The sequence below is a fragment of the Platichthys flesus genome, chromosome 18 (assembly GCF_949316205.1).
Source record: "Platichthys flesus chromosome 18, fPlaFle2.1, whole genome shotgun sequence".
NCBI lineage: Eukaryota > Metazoa > Chordata > Actinopteri > Pleuronectiformes > Pleuronectidae > Platichthys > Platichthys flesus.
Genome location: NC_084962.1, coordinates 18,903,139 through 18,925,971, shown reverse-complemented (window position 1 = coordinate 18,925,971; position 22,833 = coordinate 18,903,139). Strand labels below are relative to the sequence as shown.

The 22,833-nt window shown below is 43.2% G+C and overlaps 1 protein-coding gene across 2 annotated transcripts in view; it reads left to right on the top strand.

Annotated features, from left to right (window-relative positions):
• The window catches only part of LOC133973411 (E3 ubiquitin-protein ligase TRIM9), a 35,362-nt gene that overhangs the window by 5,443 nt on the left and 7,086 nt on the right, over positions 1-22,833 (top strand). Inside the window, exons 2-6 of one of the 2 annotated variants that reach the window (XM_062411257.1) lie at positions 12,098-12,193; positions 14,998-15,120; positions 18,095-18,205; positions 20,274-20,427; positions 22,176-22,256. In XM_062411257.1, the coding sequence (XP_062267241.1) occupies positions 12,098-12,193; positions 14,998-15,120; positions 18,095-18,205; positions 20,274-20,427; positions 22,176-22,256 (565 nt within the window). The remainder of the gene's footprint in view (positions 1-12,097; positions 12,194-14,997; positions 15,121-18,094; positions 18,206-20,273; positions 20,428-22,175; positions 22,257-22,833) is intronic. The other variant, XM_062411259.1, reaches the window with a different exon arrangement.

The window sequence follows — 22,833 nt, the reverse complement described above, 5'->3', positions numbered from 1 at the left end:
AAATTGAACATGTTTTAATTTGAATTGTTGATCTGACGTGAACGCGAACTGAAACTGGAGCGCAGGAAATCTGTCCAAGCAATAAAATATCAGAGTGCAAGCGTAGAGTTTGAGCACAAGCGGAGAAAATCTAAGCAGATCTGAAACTTACGGAATCAGAACGTGAGATCAATAAGTCCTGCTCTCAAACTGAAAGATCCAAAACAACAAGGTTTGCTGATGAGGTGTCTCAGGAGTCAGAGGACTGTTTGACAGGTCTGATTGAATTCAGAAGAGCAGTGTCCAACAGGAAGAGTCCAGATATCATCACTCAAAGTGAAACATTCACAGATTCAAAGGAAACCAGGTTCAACTCAGGACGTTAGACGACTACCTGGAAGATGTGAGTTCATCCTTGAGAGACCAACTCTATTTGAAAGACCAAAACCCAAAGACTGAGACGTACTGAGGGTCGCAGAGGGAAGCGGACTTGGTGGCCACTGCAGTGTGTTTGCAGTGGTTCGAATCCTGTCCAGTTTATCTAAAAGCATCTAAATGGAGCCCCACCACAGAGGGTTACAGGGAAGCTGCTGTGCAGGAAGAACTTTCACTACAGGAAGACACACTGATCCAGTTTCCTCTAATCAGTGGAGCAGAAAACACACTGTCTATTTAAAGCACGTGTGTGCATGTGTGACCCACCTCTGTGCACTGAACAGCTCCTGGCTCTGGCTCTGCTCTGAGTTAAATATTAAAACGCACATATGCAGAGTTGCTGCTTCTGCTGCTGCTGTGAGTGGTTCAGTGTTTGCAGAGTCATCGTAATTATATTCATAATTTTAGATTTGCAATGGGACAGTTAAACCATAAAGATATGGTTTAACTGTGAGTGATTTTGAGCTGCGTTGTCATGTCTCTTCTTCCTTTCCCTTCTGATTATGTTCTTTGTAGTCTGCTGGGGCTTGTTCTCAATGTTTCTGAACCTTTTTAACATTGTTATCTAGTTGTGTAGACAGTGAAACAGCTGTTTCTGTTGTTGTCAGATTTCTGACGTTCAGCTTTACATACGTCCACCATCACTGTTTCCTCTTCCAGTCACCAGCTCATGTTTCTACGTCTGATTTATAATAAGTCTCACAGGTCGTCGGTTTATTTAGTTGTACTAATTTCTCCTTCATATTGGGAATCATTGTTTTGTTTCAGTCACAAAAAAATATTTGAATCCAAATAAATCACCCCATTTGAATCAAAAGGACTTGGAATTGATATCTAATCATATCAGATGGACCAGTTGTCGTCTATTGTTGAAATCAAACTTCTATTTGTTCCTGATTGAGTTGAATTATTAGTGTTTTGAACAAATTGCCACCTGACACTCTCAACGTGTTTATGAGCTCTTCATTCATAATCCAGCCACTCTGGCCATTTCCTACAAAACCTATTTGTTGCAGCACTTTAGCTGAAATTAATTCTTAGGAGATGAGATGCAGGTTTGATTTAAGTGATTTGTGAAACTGGCCGATCTCAGATGTTCTGGACACATTTGGGGAAACATGCGTAATTTCTTGATTTCCAGTGTAATGTCTAATTTGCGGTTGTGCTTCAGATTAGGGAATTAGGGAGAAGTGAATTCTCAGAGGATGCAGTGCAAAAAAAAATAACATGTAAGTGGTAAATTATCAGTTGGGATCTCAGTCTCAAATTAAAACGTTAACGCAGAGTGTGTGTGTGTGTGTGTGTGAGAGCTGCAGAGGAAGGCAGATGGTCAGTGGGGGTGGGGGGTGGGGGGGGGGGGGGGGGTCTCTCAATAAAACTGCAGATGATGAAGATTATTTCCGGTGTAGTAACACAACTCACGGCTGTTACCGGGTAATAAGAAGACTGTGCACACGTGTTCCTCTGCAACATGTGCAGGACGTCACATGACACCAGTGGATGTTGGTCACGTGATGATGACCCTGTGGATCTTCCTCCTTCTTCTAATTTACCACAGCTCGTGTTGGACTTTGATCCACTGAAAGAAACTGAATAATGATCAATCTCCTCTCTGCTGTGGCGTTTACCTGCGGTGTGGTGGTTTCGATAGATCTCTGGATATGAATCATATTCATATCCAGTTTCGGTTTGCCTCTTGTTCCTTCATCTAATATTGACAGTTAACACTTTGTCTCGCTTGTCTCTCGTCCGCCGGGACTCTGACAGAACGTGTTGACAAGCACGTTGCTGTCGGTGTGTTGTTGTTGTTGTTGTTGTTGTGAACTGAGCTGCCGTCTATTTCTGCCCATGAAGCTTTTATGTTGATTCAAAAACACGGTCATAGGATGTATAGAATATCTGTATCAGTTTAAATATCTATGTGCCATCCTTTTAAAACTGTATTACTCTTTGTTATTCTGATTATCTTCACACATCTTATCTTATTCGATCTATTTATCTATTTGAAATAGTATAAACTTTACAGAATGCACATCGGTGACAATTTATGTCTTTGGATTTTGGACTGTTGGTCAGAACGTCAGCTTTCATTTCTTAGAGGAAATGATAAATCAGTTCTTTGGTGGAATCCCTGGTGGATCAATCGATCATGAGAAGAACAGCTGCAGCCCGAGGAAATGAGAGTTGAAATCTGTTCTCACACTTCTGTATCATTTACGACTCCTAACAAAGCCAAGCGAGAGTCTCAGGAACATTCGAGCATTAAACCTTTTATTGTAATAACACAGGTTAGAATTATGAGCCTGGATATGAGCACAATCTCATTTAAGTGTGTTCTCTTATAGAAATAAACAGCCTGTGTTTTCAGTAGATTATTAAACATGTGTTCTGGTCCTTTTATGCTTTGCAGCCGGGAACATCTACGTTTTAATGTCGGCACTGTGTCATCTCACGTGATGTGAGGACCAAACCCTGCACTGACTCTGTTAGTGTCTCTCTATCTAATAATGAATAGATCCTCTGAAAGGGAACTCAGAGCCTCGGGCCACATTACCAGAAAGTACACAACTCGTTTATCAGCAGAAGACGGAGCTTTCATCTCTGTCACTGGAGCGAGTCAGAGGCAGAGCTGTCGTCAGCCCAGATGGAAGCTCGCCGACCATGACAAGTCGTCCTCGCTCTGCTCTGTCCTCAGGCCCAGCAGCATGCACACACACACACACACACACACACACACACACACACACACACACATGATGCACACTGCTTGTAAGGACACTCTTGGCTTACGTTGTTACTCTGATGCCATGTTTGAAGTCTGATTATAAATTAAAAACCTATTAACCTAATTATGTCCCAGATGTTTCTCCTATTAAAACTGATATTCTATTTATTTCCGTCTCAAAGTCTTATTCATGGCACCACGTTGTCTTAATTCAGGTTCCAGCTGCTCTTATTTATAAAATATTTACTAAATGTAAAAATACGGCTTAGAGGAAGGAGGAAACAGGTCAAATCTCACTCGTATAAAAAGGAATTCATCAGTTAAAGATAGACTTGGTAGAAACGGCTCTTTTACATATATTCATTCATTTGGCAGATGCTTCTCTCTGAAGTCCAGCAGCAACATGCATGAAGCTGCTGCTTCCACTAGAACATGCAGGTACACTTAAAGGGGCTCTGCTCTATTGTTCTTTGGGGGGCCCCCAGGCAAACTGGACCTTCCCCGGCACATCAAGCAGATGATCAAGCCTTCAACCAAACCTCTAGTACTTAGTGGAAAGCTAGTGGAGTATGGGGGGGGCCTCAGAGCATAGCATTTCCTGCGATCAGAGAACCGAGATTACTGAGCTGTGGACTGACGTAGTCATCCATCCTCGGGCCCCCCCTCTCAGCTCAGGGCTCCAGGCAGCTGCCCACTTTGTCTTTACCTTGTTGCGACACCCTCCATTGAAAATCCCTTTAAGCTGAACCAGTGATGAACCTTCACTCATCCTCGGTTTGTGTTTGAAGATGACGAGTCTGAAAAAGGAACAAAATCCACGAAGGCTCACCGGACTCGTCCTCAGCATCGCTCAAGGCTGTAAGAGCTCGAGGCTGCATCAGCTGCTACCTGCTCCTGAACCACTGGTCACATCTCAGCCTGGGAGCTGCCCTGTGGTGTGATGTTGTGTTAGAAGATGTGTGGAACGAGCACGGCCACGATTCTGACTGTGTTATCAGATCTGAAATTGGTTGGGTACGGGTTAGGAAGGGGAATTCTAACCGTCGCCCTAAAACGAAGATTGAACCCTCAAACAAAAAGCACCACCCTCCAGTTTCTGGTCCCCACACGGGAGACGAGCCCCCAGAGTGAAAAGTGTGTTTGCAGATTTCCGTCCTCGCAGTGTCACGACAACACAAACACACACAGCGTGACATGATTTAACTCGAGGCAGTGCTGCTGGACTGGAAGCTCTGGATGTAGGTTAATGCACTTTACTTCACTTTGTCTCCTCCGGCTGCAGCAGACATCCTCTGCAGAGAGGGATTCAGGCTGAGTGTGAGTGTGTGTGTAGCTGTCCCACTATAGTGCAGTGTGTCTATGTGTGTGTGTGTGTGTGTGTCTGTGTGTGTGAGTATCTATTTTTGGTAACAAGTCAGAGCTGATGCCAGACCTCTACGGAGAGCTTGGGCATCCTATAGTGGAACAATGAGCATTGTTACCATGGTTGCAAGCGGCCGCTCATTCACCAGTATAGGCCCAGTGAGTGTGTGTTGTCCTGGAGTGTGTGATGTATTGTGTGTGTGTGTGTTGTCTTGTGAGTGTGTGATGTGCACGTGCCGCCGTCTATTTCTCAGCTCCAGGAACGTTTCCTTGTCACGTGGGAGCAAAGGAATCTTCACCCAGTAAATTTCACAGTTTCCCATGATAACCAGTAACAGATTCATCATCCTCAACGGAGCTAATTTGCACTGGTTTCATGACAATGATGCCCTCGGCGTTTACCTATGAATTCATTCATTAGTGTGGAAGATGCCCTGATCAATTATTGAGGAGAGGGACTGCTCCCCTTTGCTCCGCTGCACTTTTGTTGCCTCCCTCTCCTCTGAAGCTACCCCCCCCCCCCCCCCCCCCCTCTCCGGCTGTGACCACTGATCCCAGTCACGGTTTATCTAAGACGAGCGGGTAGGGATTCATTTTGTGCAGCGGTTGGGCGGCAAACTGTGAAAAGTCTCTTCACAGGAGAAGAAGTGTCTTTTATCTTTACTGTGATCCTGTTTCTGATTTACTGATGAGCAGGTTGAACTTCACACTCACACAACACGGAGGGCAGCCACAGGCAGGTGAAAAGTTTACGACTCGGTCACACGCGCCGACTCTCGGGTGTGAAATACGCTTCACAAATCAATATCTGACAAGAGTGTAGATTAACACTTCCTCTCTGCATGGCAGCACCGGACACGTTCGGGTGCTGAACCTCGCACCATAAATATTGATGGTTTGTGTTCAGATGCTGGAAAAGCTCCATGCAGCAGTTTTAACTGAGTCGAAGCTCAGCTCCACCCACTGGTTCTGTTCTCTGGTCGTTTTACACTTTGGGGTCAGATTGTTTATTTATTTACGAATCAGTCGTGGTTGACTTTGCAGCTGCAGAGCCTCATATTGTGTTGATATCAAACATATTGTGCGTCCAAATTGCACCAAATTTGACACTTGCACTTCTTTGGACCCTTAACAATAGACTTCCCAAGAGTGAAGCCGATCAGTTGAACGGTCATGGAGATAAACGAGCCACATACAGACACACAGATTCATGGAATTAGTAGATTTGATCATTTATTACAAAGCTTTTGCAGTAAAATAAGAGTTATTGTTTGATTAGTGAGGGAAATGTTGATGAACTGTGATGAAATCTCATGTGAATTCAGTCGTATAAACTAATTGTGCTTTTTATTTATGGTGTAGTCCAGTTTATATGTGGTATTAAACACCCTGCGATAAATAACACACATAAACCTGCTGTTGCCTTTTTATTCACTTCTCTCCAGGTAGGACTGAAGCTGTTGTGTAGCACTTCACTGTGTGTTAGTACTTCGCTGTGTAGCTGAGAAGCAGAGGATTGGTAGATGGTGGGCGAGAGGATGAGGAGGAGGAGGAGGAGGAGGAGGAAGGGAAGAGGAGATTGGTTTTGACCTCCACCAGATGTGAAACACTAATTCTTCAGCACAACTGGCTGATTGTTCTGCTGCAGCCCATCCATGTTGTGTGTGGATTGTGCACAAAGCTACAGTTTGAAGATAAACACACATTTAAATCAGTTTTTATGGGGATTATTGCTTTGGAAACACAACTATACAAACGTCTGGTGACTAGTTGTGATTTTCCGGTGATCTACTCTGCTTCTTTGTCTCTCGTGATGATTTTAAGTTTCAGGTAAATGCATGAACGTGATTATTTTCCATTCCTCTTCACTTCTTCTCTCCCACGAAGCAGCGCGAGCTATTTCTGTTCGACTTTTGTGTTTCCTCCGGAGCATTCACACGGGAGCAGACTCGTTAAAAAATGAAAACACGGAGGAGGAAGATGAGGAGGAGGAGGCGAAAAATATTATATTTTTACACATCAATGTGGAGTGAGTGTTTGACAGACAGTGAGCGAGCACGATGACGAGCAGAGAGGAGCCTGTGGAGGCGGCTGAAACAGGAAGTGACTCTCACCCTGCGTTTCGGCTCCGGGTGGTTTCACTGCATCTTTTCTTTCTCTGGATGATGATGAGTTTCTCAAGATTACATTTACGGTGCTTCGCTCTGTGTTTACGTCGGAGGACTCCGCAGCACAGGGAGGTTCACTCTCTGTCAGGGGAAACTCGGGGGAGAGCTCGGCTTCTCGTGCTGAACTCTGCTTTCACGTTTCCACATGGCATTAAAGTTTAATGACATCAGAACCCGTTGAAAGCTGCTGTGTGTTGGTGGTGAATGGAAACCAGAGGACGTGAAGGCTTATGAATGCAAACGAGATAGGAGGGAGGGGAGGGTGGGGGGGGGGGGTGAAGGATAGGGTTCAGCCCCTCCTCCCGCTCCTCTCAATGTCCCATGGGAATAATTTTGACAAGGTCAACGCCACCAGCAGCCAATCACCGGGTGTCAGCCCAACACAGAAGAGCCGCCTATTGTTCTGCTCTTGTCCACATTTACCCCCCCCCCACCCCCTTCTCTATACAAAATCTCACCAACACTGTTGTAAAACGTCTCTGAAGTATTTTGGCCCTCCTCTCTCTCCGTCTGGCTGTTATCAGCCGCCCGCTCATTGAAAACCACTGGATCTTCAACCAGAGGTGTTTCCAGCTGTGACCTAAATATAGATGATCTGCTGGAGCCATGTGAGAATCTCACATTCAGTGATAACTGCTCGTGGAAATGATCTTTTAAACTCAGCTTGAATGTCAACATTTTACTCATCCGCCACGGCTCCATGACCTGGACTGGTTTCTGATTTATATATTTTCTGAGGGGCATGGGGTCACAACTGTTTTGATGGATTTACGTCCAAGCCACTGAGGTATATTTTACAGGAAGTGAAAAGGAAAACAGTTTTTCGATGTGTAAGATAATAAAAAGATTACTGCAGGACGGGATTAAAACTTGAAAGATACTTTTTGTTGTTTGTTTTTGCAGTACTTTAATATATTCACTCTGTTTTCACTGACTAGGTCAAATCTACGTAGGCGTCAAATTCAAAAAGCTGGTTTCCATTTTTTCGTTTGATGTCCCGGCCGATGTCCTGGTTCCAGTGGACTCCTGCACAGTCTGTTGCTAGAAACTGGAAATGGAGACGTTATTATACTAATGGTGATGCTTGTTTTATAAAACAATACGCTGGCAGACTTCAAACTAAAGCGTCACTGTAAAATACCTCATTTCCCTTCTCCTCTTCCTCTTCCTCTTCCTCTCTATTTGATTCATTACCCTCATCGCACCTTATCAGTCTCAATCCCTTTTCTGTGCTCAGTCTGGAGCAGCTGAAAACTAATGTCATCTTCCCTTTAACATCCATCATCCTTTACGTTAAAGATTAAAACCGCCCTCAGCAGGATTAGTGACTCTATTAGCCATATTATCACTGAGTCTTCTTAATGGAGCGGATCTCCACTGGAGGAATCCAAGGCTGCAAAGTCTTTCTCTCCAGACTTCCTCCAGGTTCCTCTCTCCTCCTGACTCTGATTTCCTGCAGCATCCTGAGATCTGTTGAGCCGAACCTGCACAGCTACGCCTCCATGAATGTCAGCGCTCTCTGTGAATGTCACAGACCGAACAAATAACTCCTCCGTCGCTCCCGTAATAAGATAATGAGATAATAGGACTTGTCTCTGAGAGGTGTGCTGAAGGGCGCTGACAATGGGGGGGGGGCAAGAGAAATGGCACTCCACCGTCTGTTGGAGTAATAAGGAGAAAGAAGAAGGTCATGGAGAGAGGAACAAGAGACAGAGAGGAGAAGAGCTCAATGCTGCTTCAGATGAATTCGGCTTCTCATCGTGTTAGTTTTCAGTTTCCGTCTCCTCTCCGTGACTTTCCTCTCTCGTTCCACATCTCGTCACCGTCCCACAGCCCACTGGTCCTGCTCCACAGCCCACTGGTCCTGCTCCTGCAGGGCAGGCGAGTCACACTTCAACACTGTGCCACAGTTTCCCTGGAGTCTGAGGGTTGACACATCGGGAGCGCGGCCATGTTTAGACACAGGGCCGTGCTTCAGCCTGTGGATGAGTGGGACTCTTTGAACTGGTGTCTTCAGGCCTCGAGACAACGAGTCTGACCAAACGTCACTTTTCATTGTCGATGTCGGAGCAGCTCATTTTGGGAGTTGAGCAAATCTTTCTTTAAATGGAGTTGAATTTACAGCCTAAACAACACAAGGACCTGGAAAGATCTACGTTTTATGTGGATCATCAACAAATATCACACATAGAAACATAGAAAAAATCCATATCTCAAAAATTTGAATAAAAAAGTGAAACAAATTCAGATCTGCACCACGGTTTAATGGCTTCCTTCTTGGCCCACGTCTCGTCCTGACGCCAAGTTTCCCATTCGCATAATCCTGCAGAACGATCAACCAATCAACCCATCAACAAACCAATCAAACCAGCAAACAACCAGCCGACAACCTACCAGATGGACGGGGTGAAAACATAACCTCCTTGGCAGAGCAACAAGCTATTTATGGGTTTCAGGGAAACTGATGGGAAGAGATTGGAACAGCAAAAAGAGTTTATTGGTTTCTGGCCCTTTTTTGCAATAACCAGAAAACACACAAAAAGGTTTTTTCCAATATGTTCATATCTGAAACTCCCTGATCTGCAGAGAGAGAGAGAGTTCAGCGTGGAGACACATTTTGGCAACAGGACGATCTCACTGCAAAATGAAAGACTGTGTGAAGTTGCCAGAGAAGCTTTTTGATTAACAGCACGAACACGTCTGATGAACTTCAGAGAGAGAATCTGCCATGTTAGTGATTATGAGAAATAGGTTAATTACTGCAGATTGTGATGAGCTGGGTGTGGAGAGTAAAACCCAGTGTTCCCCGTTGGGAGTTGAACCTTTGCAACTGTTTCTGATATTTTGAGTGAGCCAGACAAATGAGATAAAACTAATAATTATACATGTCTGTTTTTTTTGTTTTTTGTTTTCATTTATATTAGATGTATTGTTGTTTCTTTATTGGCCAGGTCTCCCTTGAAAAAGAGCTGTGACCCTTTAGCTGGTTAAATGTGGGACAGAGAGAAAAACTGCATTCTTGGCTCCAACCACCTCTTTGTGTGAAGCTCCTCCCTCAAGCTTGTTTCTGCTTTTATGCTTTCCACACAATGCATGCTGGGACATGCTCCACAATGCATGCTGGGACACGCTCCAGCTCCACACTGACAGAAGAACGTGTGCTCGGAGAAAATCAATGAATGAGTAAAAGAGGTGTGTAAGGGAAGCGTCAGACAAGCAGATGGGTGGATGTGGTGATACGAGGGGGCGGGGCCAGGAGAGCACATGAACGGCACATCCGTCATCCCCTCGTTAGCATTTTTGGCAAACACACCCACACCCAGACACACACACACACACACACACACACACACCCACACACAGACACACACACACACACACACAGGCACACACACACACACAGGCACACAGACACACACACAGGCACACACACACACACAGCTTGCTGGGCCAGATGGCCTCTTGGTGTCGAGCAGGGAGAAGCTCCACAGAAGGGTTGGTTTGATTTGTGAACCATGACCTCCACCAGTCCCTCCTCCTGACTCCGGACAGCGGGGATGGACCGCGATAAGATCAGTGTGTGTCTGTGTGTGTGTGGTGTGTGGGGGTGGTGTGGGGGTGGAGTGGTTATAGTGGAGATGTAGAAAGGAGATTATACTTACAGTTCATTGACGTTGTGCTATGGACATTTGATTTCACACATAACTGCAGGACTGGGAGAGGGAGGCATTTTTAGATGCATCGTGAATTTAACATTACTCCATGGTTTATGTTTCATTGGTTATACACTTCAAGCTGATCTGTACATTTCTTTCATTATTGAATTCAAATGTATATTGCTAAATAAACCACAAAATCCTAATATCTTTAATTCTTGCAATATAGACAAATTATGTTTATTTCTTCTTTTTACCTTTTAGTTTTCTTTCAGTTGAGCTGGTTGAGTTAAACTATCTTTATATTTATAGTTTAAAATCTCTCAACACAAATTTGAAGATGTGCACATTTCCTTTGCTCTCTGATATAAATAAGGAAAACCTGGCAATAAAAAGCAGAAACCTCAGGAAGGGAGAGAGCGATTCTCCTTTCACGATATCAAACATTTAAAAGATGTTAAAAATAAACTTGATATTCTTTTTTTGGTGCAGTGTCCGAGTGAATGAGCGTTTGTTCTTTTGAAGAATCACATTTCACAACCAGCAGCTGAGTTTAGAACCAGATCATGGCTCTGACCTTTGCCCCTTATATTGAATACAGCTGTTATTTATGATTAACATAGATTTACATGTTAATATAAACTTCCTTTAGAATTAATATTAGTAAACAGCCTTAAAAATGCAGGTGTAGTGGAAGCTTATCCTTCCTGTGATATGATCCCTCATAGTGGCTGAGACGAGGCCTTTGTAACATGCAGACGAGCTGCGGGGGTTAAACATGTTAATTAACCCGTGTTTATAGTTTGCTCATGTTTAATATCAGTAATTCATTCACGCTCGCAGCTGCAGGACGGAGATAAACCCGACATCAGCTTCCTCTTCATCGTCCTCGCTGCTCCTCACCCTCACCGGCAAATTCACTGCACAGATAGAAGGAGAATAAACCGTCGCAGTTAATTCCTGAAAACAAAGTAACGCACAGGATGAGATTATGATTGGGTCAATCAAATTAAAGGCTGGTCTTATTTCAGGGGTCATTTCCATGACATCACATCAGGCAGAAGATGCAAACAGCTGCTGACATTTAGAATATTTGACTATGATGAATCCATGTTCGCTATAAAAGCTGTTAAATGGAAATTAGAAAAACTGAGTGGAAGGTAAACAGAGACAGATTAACGAGGGTGAAAGAGAGTCAAACAGATTAGTCCTCAGATTTAAGAACAAGCTGACAAAAGAATGATTTATATAATTTATAAAAAAGTGACTTTTTTCTGGAAATCTTTTTGCAATGCTTGTATTTTAAATGATTCTCAGGTATTTTACTTTGGATAAATCAGGTTTTGGTGCACAATGGTTAATCTGCACAAGCTCAACACAGAAATACATTTTCATCTCTTTCCCTGACACCAGCGCATCAAGAGTCTAAAAGTTTTTGTCATCATTAATTTCCTCATTTGTTAAATTCTCCCATTTTGCCTTTTGTCTCGTCCAGATCAGATTCTAATCTAGATTAAGAAACTTAATCCACCGTCATTAAGACAATGCAGCGTTTCGGCCAATGAGAGGAGGCGGCATATAATTTGCTTCAGGCCGGGCTCAGTAATCTGAGCATCCAGGGAGAGTCTGTTACATAACCAGCGCATAAGGAAAAGCCTTCGATGGATTACTGCTCCCTGGTTCTTTATTGTTTCCTGCTGAAATGTTTTAGTTTGTATCTAAATGCACAAACCTTGATATTGATGTGTGTGTTTCCTGTTTTGTCGTTGCAGTGTCAGATCTCCCAGGCCCTGAACGGAGTCTCTGACAAGGCTAAAGATGCAAAGGAGTTCCTGATGCAGCTGAAGAACATGCTCCAGCAGATCCAGGTACACTTCTTCTACTGAGCAGGATTCTCTCAACGAGGATCTAGACACACCAAGTTCTCCTGAGCAGCCCCAAGTGCAACAACACCTTCATACATCTGATGGTCTATGTTCTTCTCTTTGTTTTCCTCCTAAAGCAGCTTGTGTTATTATTCAGAGATTCAGGTGTTACAGAGCAATAAGGTCCATTCAGGGAGGAGGTGGGTGGAGCCTTCGTTTCTGGAAGGATGCATTCAGGGACCGTATATATTCAAATGAAGCCTCTGAAGGATGTGGCCCCTAACTTGAGACACTTGTAGGGAAGGAAGCTCCAAAGTTAAACAGGAACTAATAAATTGGAAGGGCAAGCAACTGAGATATGATCTAAACACAAAGTTTCACAAATAAATCCGAAGCACAAAACAAGCGTTGTACTCAGGCCAGAATCAGAACAAGAGGAAGGACACAAAGAGGAGAAGGAGAGAAAGAGGAACTCAGCTGCTCCTGGACCGTTTCCCTCAGATTCTCTCTGGTCGTCCAGGAGGAGCTCGGTGAGAAACGGGTCTGGATGAGAAGACGGAGATCCGTGACTGATCGGTTTCCTCGACACGTAGACGTCTTTACATAACTTAAAGGAATCTTGTTTGGGGTAATTTGCCGATAATGGACACGAGGCTAAATGAATCAGTCACAGAGGAAGATTTGGACCTGACACACACAGCAGCAGGAAATCCACTGAATCGCTAAAACAAACTATACCAGTGTGTGTGTGTGTGTTTCCCCTGTGGCAGCATTACTGTGCAGCTGATCTCTCCCACAGCATCTGCCAGTCATGCACACACACACACACACAAACACACACCCACACTGTCTGCTCCATCATATCGTGTAGGCAGGAGCTTTTCCGAGCCAACATTCAGAGTCTGATCATAAATGAAGTGGACTGCATTACAAAATAAATAAAGACTATGAGGCTCACTTTGTTCAGAGAGCAGCGAGAGATGGGAGGATGAAGAGAAAGAGAAGTGTGGGAGTCGGGGAATAAAAGAAAAACGTTCATCCTCTTAGAGATCCGTCCCTCAGCGGAGGAGGCTTGATTGGAAATCGCTGAAATCTAAGACTCTTCATCTCTTCATCATGTGGACGCGGAGGAAACGTCCCCGTGTGGATCCTGAACTTCCAGATACTAATACACAGAAGTGAAGTACACTGGGGTTTCCCTTCAGAGAGGCTGCTCCGAGTACTCACCACATTACTACAGTTCACTTTTAAAATACATCATCCTGGTTTTTACGTTTACTGTCCACACTACTCTGGAGTTTGAGTTCCTTGAAGAAATCCCTCGTCTTACTCTTCACCGCTGTGGGTTCTCTTTTGTAGTATTTGCTGCAACCGACTGCTGATGATCACATGGTATATGTTTTCATGTGTTGTAGCCTATCGGATTAAACCGTTCTATGGAAGGAGATCCTCAAAGCAGAAGACTGAACAAGACTTAGTGTGTTTTTTAACATATTCTATCTGTACATGTTACGTAGCTTTGTTATTTTCATCCTGTAGAACGAATTAAAAGCAAACTGCCAGCTCAGAGGACAAAGTGCACATGTTAGTCTGTACAATGACTAAAGTGTCCCCAAGCAGATTGAGAGTCTAATGAGGTCGAGTAGAGACCAAGACAAAGCTCAGAGAACAGACAACCTCTCGGATGATGGAAGCAATCTGAGGTTTTTTGGTGGATTCTTGTTGAAATGCAGACAGCGGAGTCAGTAGCTGGGATCAGACTCCATCACACAGAGACTTGTCGGGGATTAACCGTCTGCTCTGCACGTCTCTGTGCAAATGAAATATGTCAGAGCATAACTCTTAAGCTTGTGGGTGCAGGATCATAACAGATGACCTAGAGCGCCATCACTCAACCTCAACACATCACAGGTAACAGGGACGCAGTGAATCACCTGCACGGACAATTACAGCTGCTGTAAACATTTACTCTAATATTTGATTTAATGTTTAATTCAATATTAATGCCTTTCTATTTCTTTTCTCCCTTTTTGATTTCATATATATACTCATCTCAACATAAATAGGCCTAAATAATAGATTAGCAATGCAGCAGAAAAGGCATCAAGCTGTTGTGGCTTTGATTCCATTTTAAAAACAGTAAAAATAAGGCTATTTAAAACAAAGTGTGTATCTATTTATACATGTGTGTATGTATTGTGTCTATATACAATTATCTATTTAATGTTTTCCTTTATTTCCTCCCTAAGTTTATGTCTTTATTTAATTGTGCTGCTATTTCAGCGAGCAGACATTAGATGGTAAATTCACAAACACAAACCTGTGGCCTGCAGCTTTCTCTCTCACATCTCAGCCACTTTCACCAGATTACAGCAATAAAACCACGGCTATAAAAATAAAAACACGTTAAAACCACATTATAGTTTCCTCTGTGCTGCACTTTGGTATCGTGACAAACCGCAGCCCACCTTGAAATGATGTCTGTGATATTCTAGTATTAAAGTACATTTCTGACTGTGTGTGTGTGGGGGGGAAATGTGTCAGATGCACAGATGGTAAGGTTGCTTTTAATATGTTTTTGTCCAAGTCTGTCATAACAACAATAATTCACGTTCTATTCTCACGTTTGTGCAGCCGAGACACAAATAGACCGAAGATCTCACAGATAAATGAACAGATGAGCTCTGTGCTGCTGAATGGAGCAAACGACTCCAGCTGATCTATTTCAGGACGCTGGTGATTTATCTGTTGTGTTTGGATCTTTATCATTTCTCTGTTTCAGTTATGATCCTTTGTGCTCTGTGCAGGAGGGGGGGGTGGAGTTCGAGGCGTGTCTCGTGGCTCAGTGCGATTCGCTGATCGAGGCGCTGACCAGACAGAAAGCCAAACTGCTCACCAAGGTCACCAAGGAGAAGGAGTACAAGCTGAAGGTGAGGCCCCGTGTGTGTGTCTGTGTGTGTGTGTGTGTGTGTGTGTGTGTGTGTGTGTGTGTGTCTCCATCAAATGTGCATCGCTCTGGTTCCATCAGCTGGAATCAGATAACAATCATCATCAAGTTGATTAAAGTCATTGAATCATTTAATGTTTAAAACAGTAAATTAAAAAAGAATCATGCAAGAAATAAACATCAGTCTTAGATCAATAAATAGAAACTCACACAACATCTCATCAGATATGGTTTTAGATATCATTTATAGCTCACAAACCTTTTTTAATTGAAACATTAAAACACATAATCGAAATAAAACAATTTGATTCCTTACCTGAAATTATTTTTATAGCAATGCTTTCTTTATATATCTATATACTGTGCTTTGTGATTCCACCGCTTCGGGGGCGGAGTGGGTTTCTTAAGTCCCAGCGTGTCACATGGCCTCGTGCCCGGCCTCCACGTGCCCACCGACCGACTGACCGTCTGGATGTCAGCGGGGGGGGGGGGTGTTTGGACGGACGCCCCAAGGACAGCTGTTGTCATTATCTGCCGGTCGGAGATTGAGACTGAGCCAGAGGGTGAAGAGCTGCAGGAGAGAGAGAGAGAGAGAGAGAGAGAGAGAGAGAGAGAGAGAGAGAGAGAGAGAGAGAGAGAGAGAGAGAGAGAGAGAGAGAGAGAGAGAGAGAGAGAGTGGGGGGGGGCTGATACATTCAACATCATCTTTACACCGGTCAGTTTTCATTCAGTCCATCCATGTGGACAGATGTTTGCAGGGCAGAGTGTAAAACCAGATGTGCACGTTGAATCAGTCACACAACATCTACACACGTTTAATGACATCACATACAAATAGAGCTCTAGTTATTTAATCACACAACGATTTTTCAATGTTTCTCATTCTCATATTTGCAGATTTTCACGGGACTCAGAAACAAACTTTTAAAGCTCTTTCAGCGTTTGCTTTCAGGACGACCTCATGTTTGCAATTTATGTAATTTCACTTTCAATAAGTCATTTAAATGCATCTTTAAACTCCCAGCAGAATCTTCATCCTCATATGATCTGTGAGTGAACTCAGCCTTTGGCCTCTTTGTGTTTTAAAGCACTCACAAGGCCTGGATTCTGTGTTTGGAGATAAAGCTCTGACCAACACAATACACACACACACACACAATAAAAACATAAAAGACTGTTTACACGACAAAGAAGCAGCTGTTTTCACCAAATTCACCAAAGCCAAAGCATAATCCCTTAAAAGCTAAATGTATTTCAGTTTCCTCTTTTTATAAGAACATGCAGAATTACTCGTAGTGTTTGTGTCTGTGATCCAACGCAACACGATCATCACAGCTACAGTGAGAATCAATGCAAACTTTATTCTGAACAGTTAATACAGACGAACTGAAGATGTGAAATATGGAGGATATTGGATATAGAGAATCACGTCTTGGGATTTAAGATGTTTTACAGCCAGTAGAGCAGATTGTGAGTCAGTGTGGTTACAGGGTTGTGTAGTTTAATCTCTTCTGGGCCAAACTGTGTTAGATTCACACACTTTCATCACCTGTGATGTGCTTTGCCCCTCGGGGTCGTGACCTGTGGACGTTAACCTGAACGTCTCACACCTCGATTTCCCTCAGCTGCAACAACTCCTCCCGGTTTCTCCTCCATAAGGTTTCATGTGCAGTTTAAATACAGTATTCCAGATGATGTTTCTTTGTCTATAACTTCTCTCTAACTCGTACGGATGCAGATGTGTCTTAGTTAATCTGTAATTAAGATTAACAGAGTGGGGGACATCCTGAATACAAAATAAAAGCAGAGGAACAAGCTCCTGGAGGATTTAAACATATTTTAATTCCCTTCATCTCCTATTCTGCTTATTTAATGCCGTATATTAAGATTTATGTGCTGCACCATTCCGTGTTCAGGACTGTGTGTGGTCACGCTCCACAATCCGCCAGAGATAAGAAACATCAGCCTCCAAACTGTTGCTGTAACGTGAAGTGAAATGTGCTGCAGAGTGTGATGTGGAGCCAGTGAGTCACACTGGGACTGAGCCTGTGGTATCTCCGATCTGAGCTCCCATTAACATGCTCCAGTATTCGCACCCTGGACGTTTCATCCCGGGTGGAAGTGGAACGTAATGGAAAAGCCCTGGAACCAGGAGGGAGGTGGGGGGGGGGGGTAATGCCCTAACTGTGAATTTTGTTATTCTAAAACAAACTTTTGCACATTCAAGTTCACCTTTATTTGAGTGGTAAGTTATAAATAAAACTCACTTATAGTTTAGACCTTTGATGAATGAAGCTGATTAAGTTACATTTCTGTATTTCACTCACTTCCCCTCGATCCTTCTCTGTTCTTCTACCTTTTCGGTGTCGGCCCATCACATCACATGTTGAACAGGGTCTCCTCTGGTGCGTCTGGAATATAACTCACCTGGGTTTTATATCCACATGTTCTCCTCACCCACCTCTAAATGCCTGCACATATATAGAAGGTTAAACAGCACAGTGATACAGAGCTGGTGCCACTTCCTCCTGTGTTCTTCACGCTCTCTGATTTGTCACATTTCATTTACACCAACATTAGGGCAGATGTGCAGTTTTCTAAAACGAGGGATAAACGACAATAACCGTTGCCAGTAGAAGAGTTTGTCTTTCTGTGTTTTGTGTTGTGTTCTCAAGTTGAACTCATTCATCCAATTGGAGCCGTAGCCAATAAAAACCATATAAATATAAAACCTCTAATCTCCTGCAGAGTCATTAGACCTGGGAGTGAATCTGGATTGAATCTATTCCCATTGCTGTTGAAAGCCAATAAATAGCAGCCGTTAGTGTTCTGTTTTTTAACCAGTATCTATTGAGCTATATCACTTTTTCTTTAATTTAATGTTCAGAAAACACCTCAGCTCCTGAATCGATTGAAAACTTCCAATAAGAAATATCTGTGATCCGTGTCTTTGGCAGGTTGTGCGTGACCAGATCACCCACTGCACCATGAAGCTGCGTCAGACCACTGGGATGATGGAGTTCTGTCTGGAGGTCCTGAAAGAGAACGACCCCAGTGGATTCCTGCAGGTACGTGTGTGTTCCACCTGCAGAACATCTTCATAAAGGACAAGAAGACCTTATTGAATCAGGATCTGGGAAAATATCTCCCCAGAAAATAAGTTGAGGTTTAATCAGCCTGGTTTTTAACTTGTGACACAAGAATTTGGAGAATTTCTCTCAGATCAGATTTATCTGAGAAATTCAACTTCGAAGAATAAAGTATGGAAGGAAAAGGTCGACCCCAATTTATTCTATTTATCACAATATCTCTGAAGTCTTTATAACATCATTTTCATAGACCAACAATTAAAACGACGTATAATTATATGGCACGAAGGCATGAACGATATTAAACTGTGGCTAATGAATTTCAATTTTTTAGTTGTAGCCTCTATACGGAAATTACTAAACACCGTAAAACAAAAGCTTCCCTCTCCCTTTTAAAACAGTTTCAATTTAAGTTTCTGGGAGTAAAGACGAGGCAAAACTCAGCATGGGGTCTCACGCTGAGGAGCGGGCCCAACTTTTTCTGAAGTATTTACAACCAAAAAATGTAAATGTGGAAGTTGAAAGGATGGAAAGAAATGGGGGGAGGGGGGGGGGCTGCTTAGTTCCTTTGAGTTCACGAGCAGACAGACACTTTGCACGGAGCCTCTGATGTTTCTGAAGCCAGCGCAGGAAAAGAAAAATCAAAACTCACTGCAGAGTCAGAGGAGGAAAACTTCACTGAGCTGAAAAGTGAGAGAAACAATAAAACCCATCGTGCACCAAGTCAGAGCAGCTCGAGTCTGAAGTCACAGGTTCTGCTTCAGAACTTTCATGGATCCGAGAGGTTCAGTTATTGGCAGATTCAGGAGATCAATGGCCGATCATTGGTTTCTGATCCGTGGATGTTGAGGACAAGGACGGAAAGAAGGTTTGACCCTGATGTTGTGTTCAGGGTCCTGGAGATGTTGGGACTTTTCTCTCACCTTCAAACGTCATGAAAAATGCTTATAAACATAATATTGAACACATGACGACATATTTTCTTAAACTCTCTTTATCTCAAACCCATATTTACTGCACTTTTAATAAAACACTTCTAATCTTGGAGATTCAAACGTCTAAGGACCTTAACATAAGGATCATGACTACGTGATCCCATTCTGTATATGTTTGTAAAAGTGTATTTGTCCCATAAGCTGTTGATAAAGATGGTAAAGATTAGAATTATACAATACAAGAGAAAAAACTGAGAACAAAGAACACTCTGGAATGCAGAACGGGGGGGATCAAACTACCGACCCTCTGGTCAGGGGACAACCCGCTCCACCACAGTTACTGTACATGCACAGTATGTTCCTGCTTCTGGTTATGAATGATTTCTACTCCTGAAGAGAAGAGAGATGGAGTGAGGTGAAGGGGGGGAGAGAAAATGGAGATCAAAGATTCTCCCGAGACAAACACACACACACACACACACACACACACGCACACACACACACACACACACACACACACACACCTTCCCCTCCCTTCTATTTCATCTGAATATTTAATAAAGTATTGATTATGTGGTTCTATATTACCGACGCCTACATCAAAGCCGGCTGTTAAAGGTTGAATCTTTTAAATCGAATTATTAATGAATCCAAATGAAACTGTGTTTTTAAAGCTCGCGGCTGAATTTCCAAACCTTCAGCCGCTGCTTTTAATAAAACACTAATCTCCCGTTTCTGCTCAGTTAGATGAAGTTTAATGTAATGAATTCATTTTGTTTCTTTTTCCTGCGGCGGTGAAGCTCTTAGCGGCAGATGAGGCCTCCTAATTCCTTCCCTTAAATATTTGAGCTGCACTAATGCGGGCCTCATTCCACTTGTCAGGGACGATGTGACGGAGCTGCGGACGGAGCAGATCCCAGAGCAGTGGAGCTGCTCTGTATGCAGCGAGCGTATCGCAGCCCTGCGAGCGTATTCAAATGTGGATAGTGAAAGCATGTGCTCTAATTTCCTGTGTGTGTGTGAATGCCTCTTTCCCTCCGGTAATTACCCCGTCACTGTGTGTGTGTGTGTTTTCAAGCTGTTCTACATGTGTTTCTGTTCTGTGTGTGCAGATCTCAGACCCACTCATCAAGCGGGTGACGTCTTCTCAGGACCAGTGGGTGAAAGGGGCCCTGGAGCCAAAGGTCGGCCCCGACTATGACCTCACCCTCAACACCGACTCGCTGATGCAGACCATCCAGCAGCTGGACTTCTGCCCGGGCAACGGTAAACCAACCAGATCTCACCCGTCCTGTTCCGTCAGCACCTCCCAGCCCCACAGGATCCATTTATTACAATATGCCTTTAAATTATAACTCCATTAACCCCCCAGTAGGAGCACTGGGGATTCACATATATAAGGAAGTGTTCAGTGTTCGACTCAGAAAGATTTGTGTATCACAAGACGCCGAAAAAGGTCAAAATCAATGCTTGACCTTTTCGCGGATCCAACATTTCCCATCATGCAACTCCATGGCGTCGCTAAGCCACAGACATTAGTACAGTCGATGTCAAAGCAGTTTACATACAGTGTTCTTTCCTTCATGCTGTCACTTGATAACACAGATCTATAAATATAAATGTCATGTTCTTCCTGCACATGAAGAGCCAGCGTGTTTCAAATCTGCCTCATCGTGGTTCTTTGGCTTCGCTCGGGTTGTGTGTATCAGCCCATTGTTCAAATTGGGGGAATGATCCTTTTGAGGTTAGATTGTGTTTGTGTTGATCGAGCGGTGGCGGTTGGAGTTATTGCTAAATGTGTTGTGTCCATGGAGGAGGAACAGAAATATAATTCTTTGTGTGTGAAACTGAGGAGACGAAGGAGGAGAGGAAAATGAAAACCATTGATCTGTTTTCCACTTTCATTTTGATACAGGAATCAAGATAAAGAAAGTTTAATGAAGGGTAAAAAACACTCCAGATGATGAAATAGATAGTTTTCCATAGGATGAGCATCCATGATGATTAGTAACCATGACGAGTAATGATCCATAAATAACTTAACGAGCTCCAAGACGCAAACATCCTGCTCATTAGAATTAAAATCCCCTTTGACGATTTGTACTTGCCTCATTCGTTAACGTGAGTAAACCACAGCGTCCTTCACATTCCTTCTGCTGCCGTCCCACAGATTACCCAGATGTATTGTTAATGTACATTAAATATGTAATCAGCTCCATGTTTTATTCCCACAAGGCTCCAGTGAGGCAGAGAGTGGGCGTTTGCATGAGCTGGTGTGGATTCAACCTTCAGTTCACTTCCTCTAAAAAGAGAACCTCATTATTCTCTTCATGGACACATCATGAATATATTGTTTTATACACGGCATGTCATTTAAAGGCTTGGTAATCCAATGCAGTTATTACAAATTCAACAGAGACACAAGCAGCAGAGGATCTATAAGATGAAATGAATCCAGTTAAGTGCCGTGTTTTAATGATGGTGTAACATGGTGCAGATGTGTCCATTGCTGATGGTTCTTCAAGACCTTTTGGTTCCTCATGGGAGAGACTTCAAATACAAGCTGACATTGTCCCTAGGAGAGACTCCATCTTCTCCACCTTCAATCTCCATACACGTGGTGTTTTAATTACATATCTTTTTGTATTTGCTCTGATGAGATATTATTTTATGACCAAACCTTCAAGTTTAGACTTTGAAGTTCCTCTAGTTGCAGCATTTTCTAGTTCATTCTCAAATAAAACACTTCACCAACAGGTTTTCCTTCAAACAACTGTCCCAATATGCAGATAACACTGTGTTTTACAAATTGAACTTTGCACGACAAGTGTTGTGCATCATATTCACCAGTCGATAGTGAATATTGTGCAACTTTTACTTCCTTTAACCACCTTGTAAGGAGAAGGATCTTTCAGAGTCTCCCTGGTCTCACTGTCGCCTCCAGATGTTTTTGATGTGGCCCTCTGTCCGTGTGCTCTTGTATCAAAACACTCAAACCAACGTCGTACTTCCAGATGTGCAGGAGAATCCATTATTGAAACAAATGCAGGCTGAAGACAGTGGTGAGGCTGAGATGGAGGCCGAGAGCCCCGGAGGTATTTGGGAGAATCTACATTTTTTAAAGTGAACCCTCTGTCTTCCTCCCCTGAATGGATTCTGTCACTCCCTCCTGCCCTGCCCCCCCCCCCCCCCCCCCCCCCGCCCCCCCTCAGTCCCCCTGGCCCTCACTGACTTTCTGGTTTGAGGCTCCTCTGCCTTTTGGTCCCTCGGAGTCTTTCTGGTCTCCTTCCTCCGCATGGTTCTTGTTCTCCAGCTCCTCTCCAGTGAACAGCACCTCTGCAGAGTCGTGCTGCCGTCACTGCAGCAATAAGTTTCCCCCCAAAAAATACCGTTACAGAAATCTGTGGCCTAAAGAAGTCATTGTTTTCATTGTTGGCTTCAAAAATCATTAAACATTATTAATCATAAATATAATGTGTTATATGATGTCAAGAAAATGCATTTTATCAAATTGATGTAAACATGAGAATATCAAGTAATGATCTCAGAAGGATTATTGTTAATTATTATTTATAAACACCAAATTTATAATATTTAAGAAAATACTGCATATTTTCTTCATGAATCAAAGATCTACTGTGGCCATAAATGCTGCAAAGCGTCTTGAATATT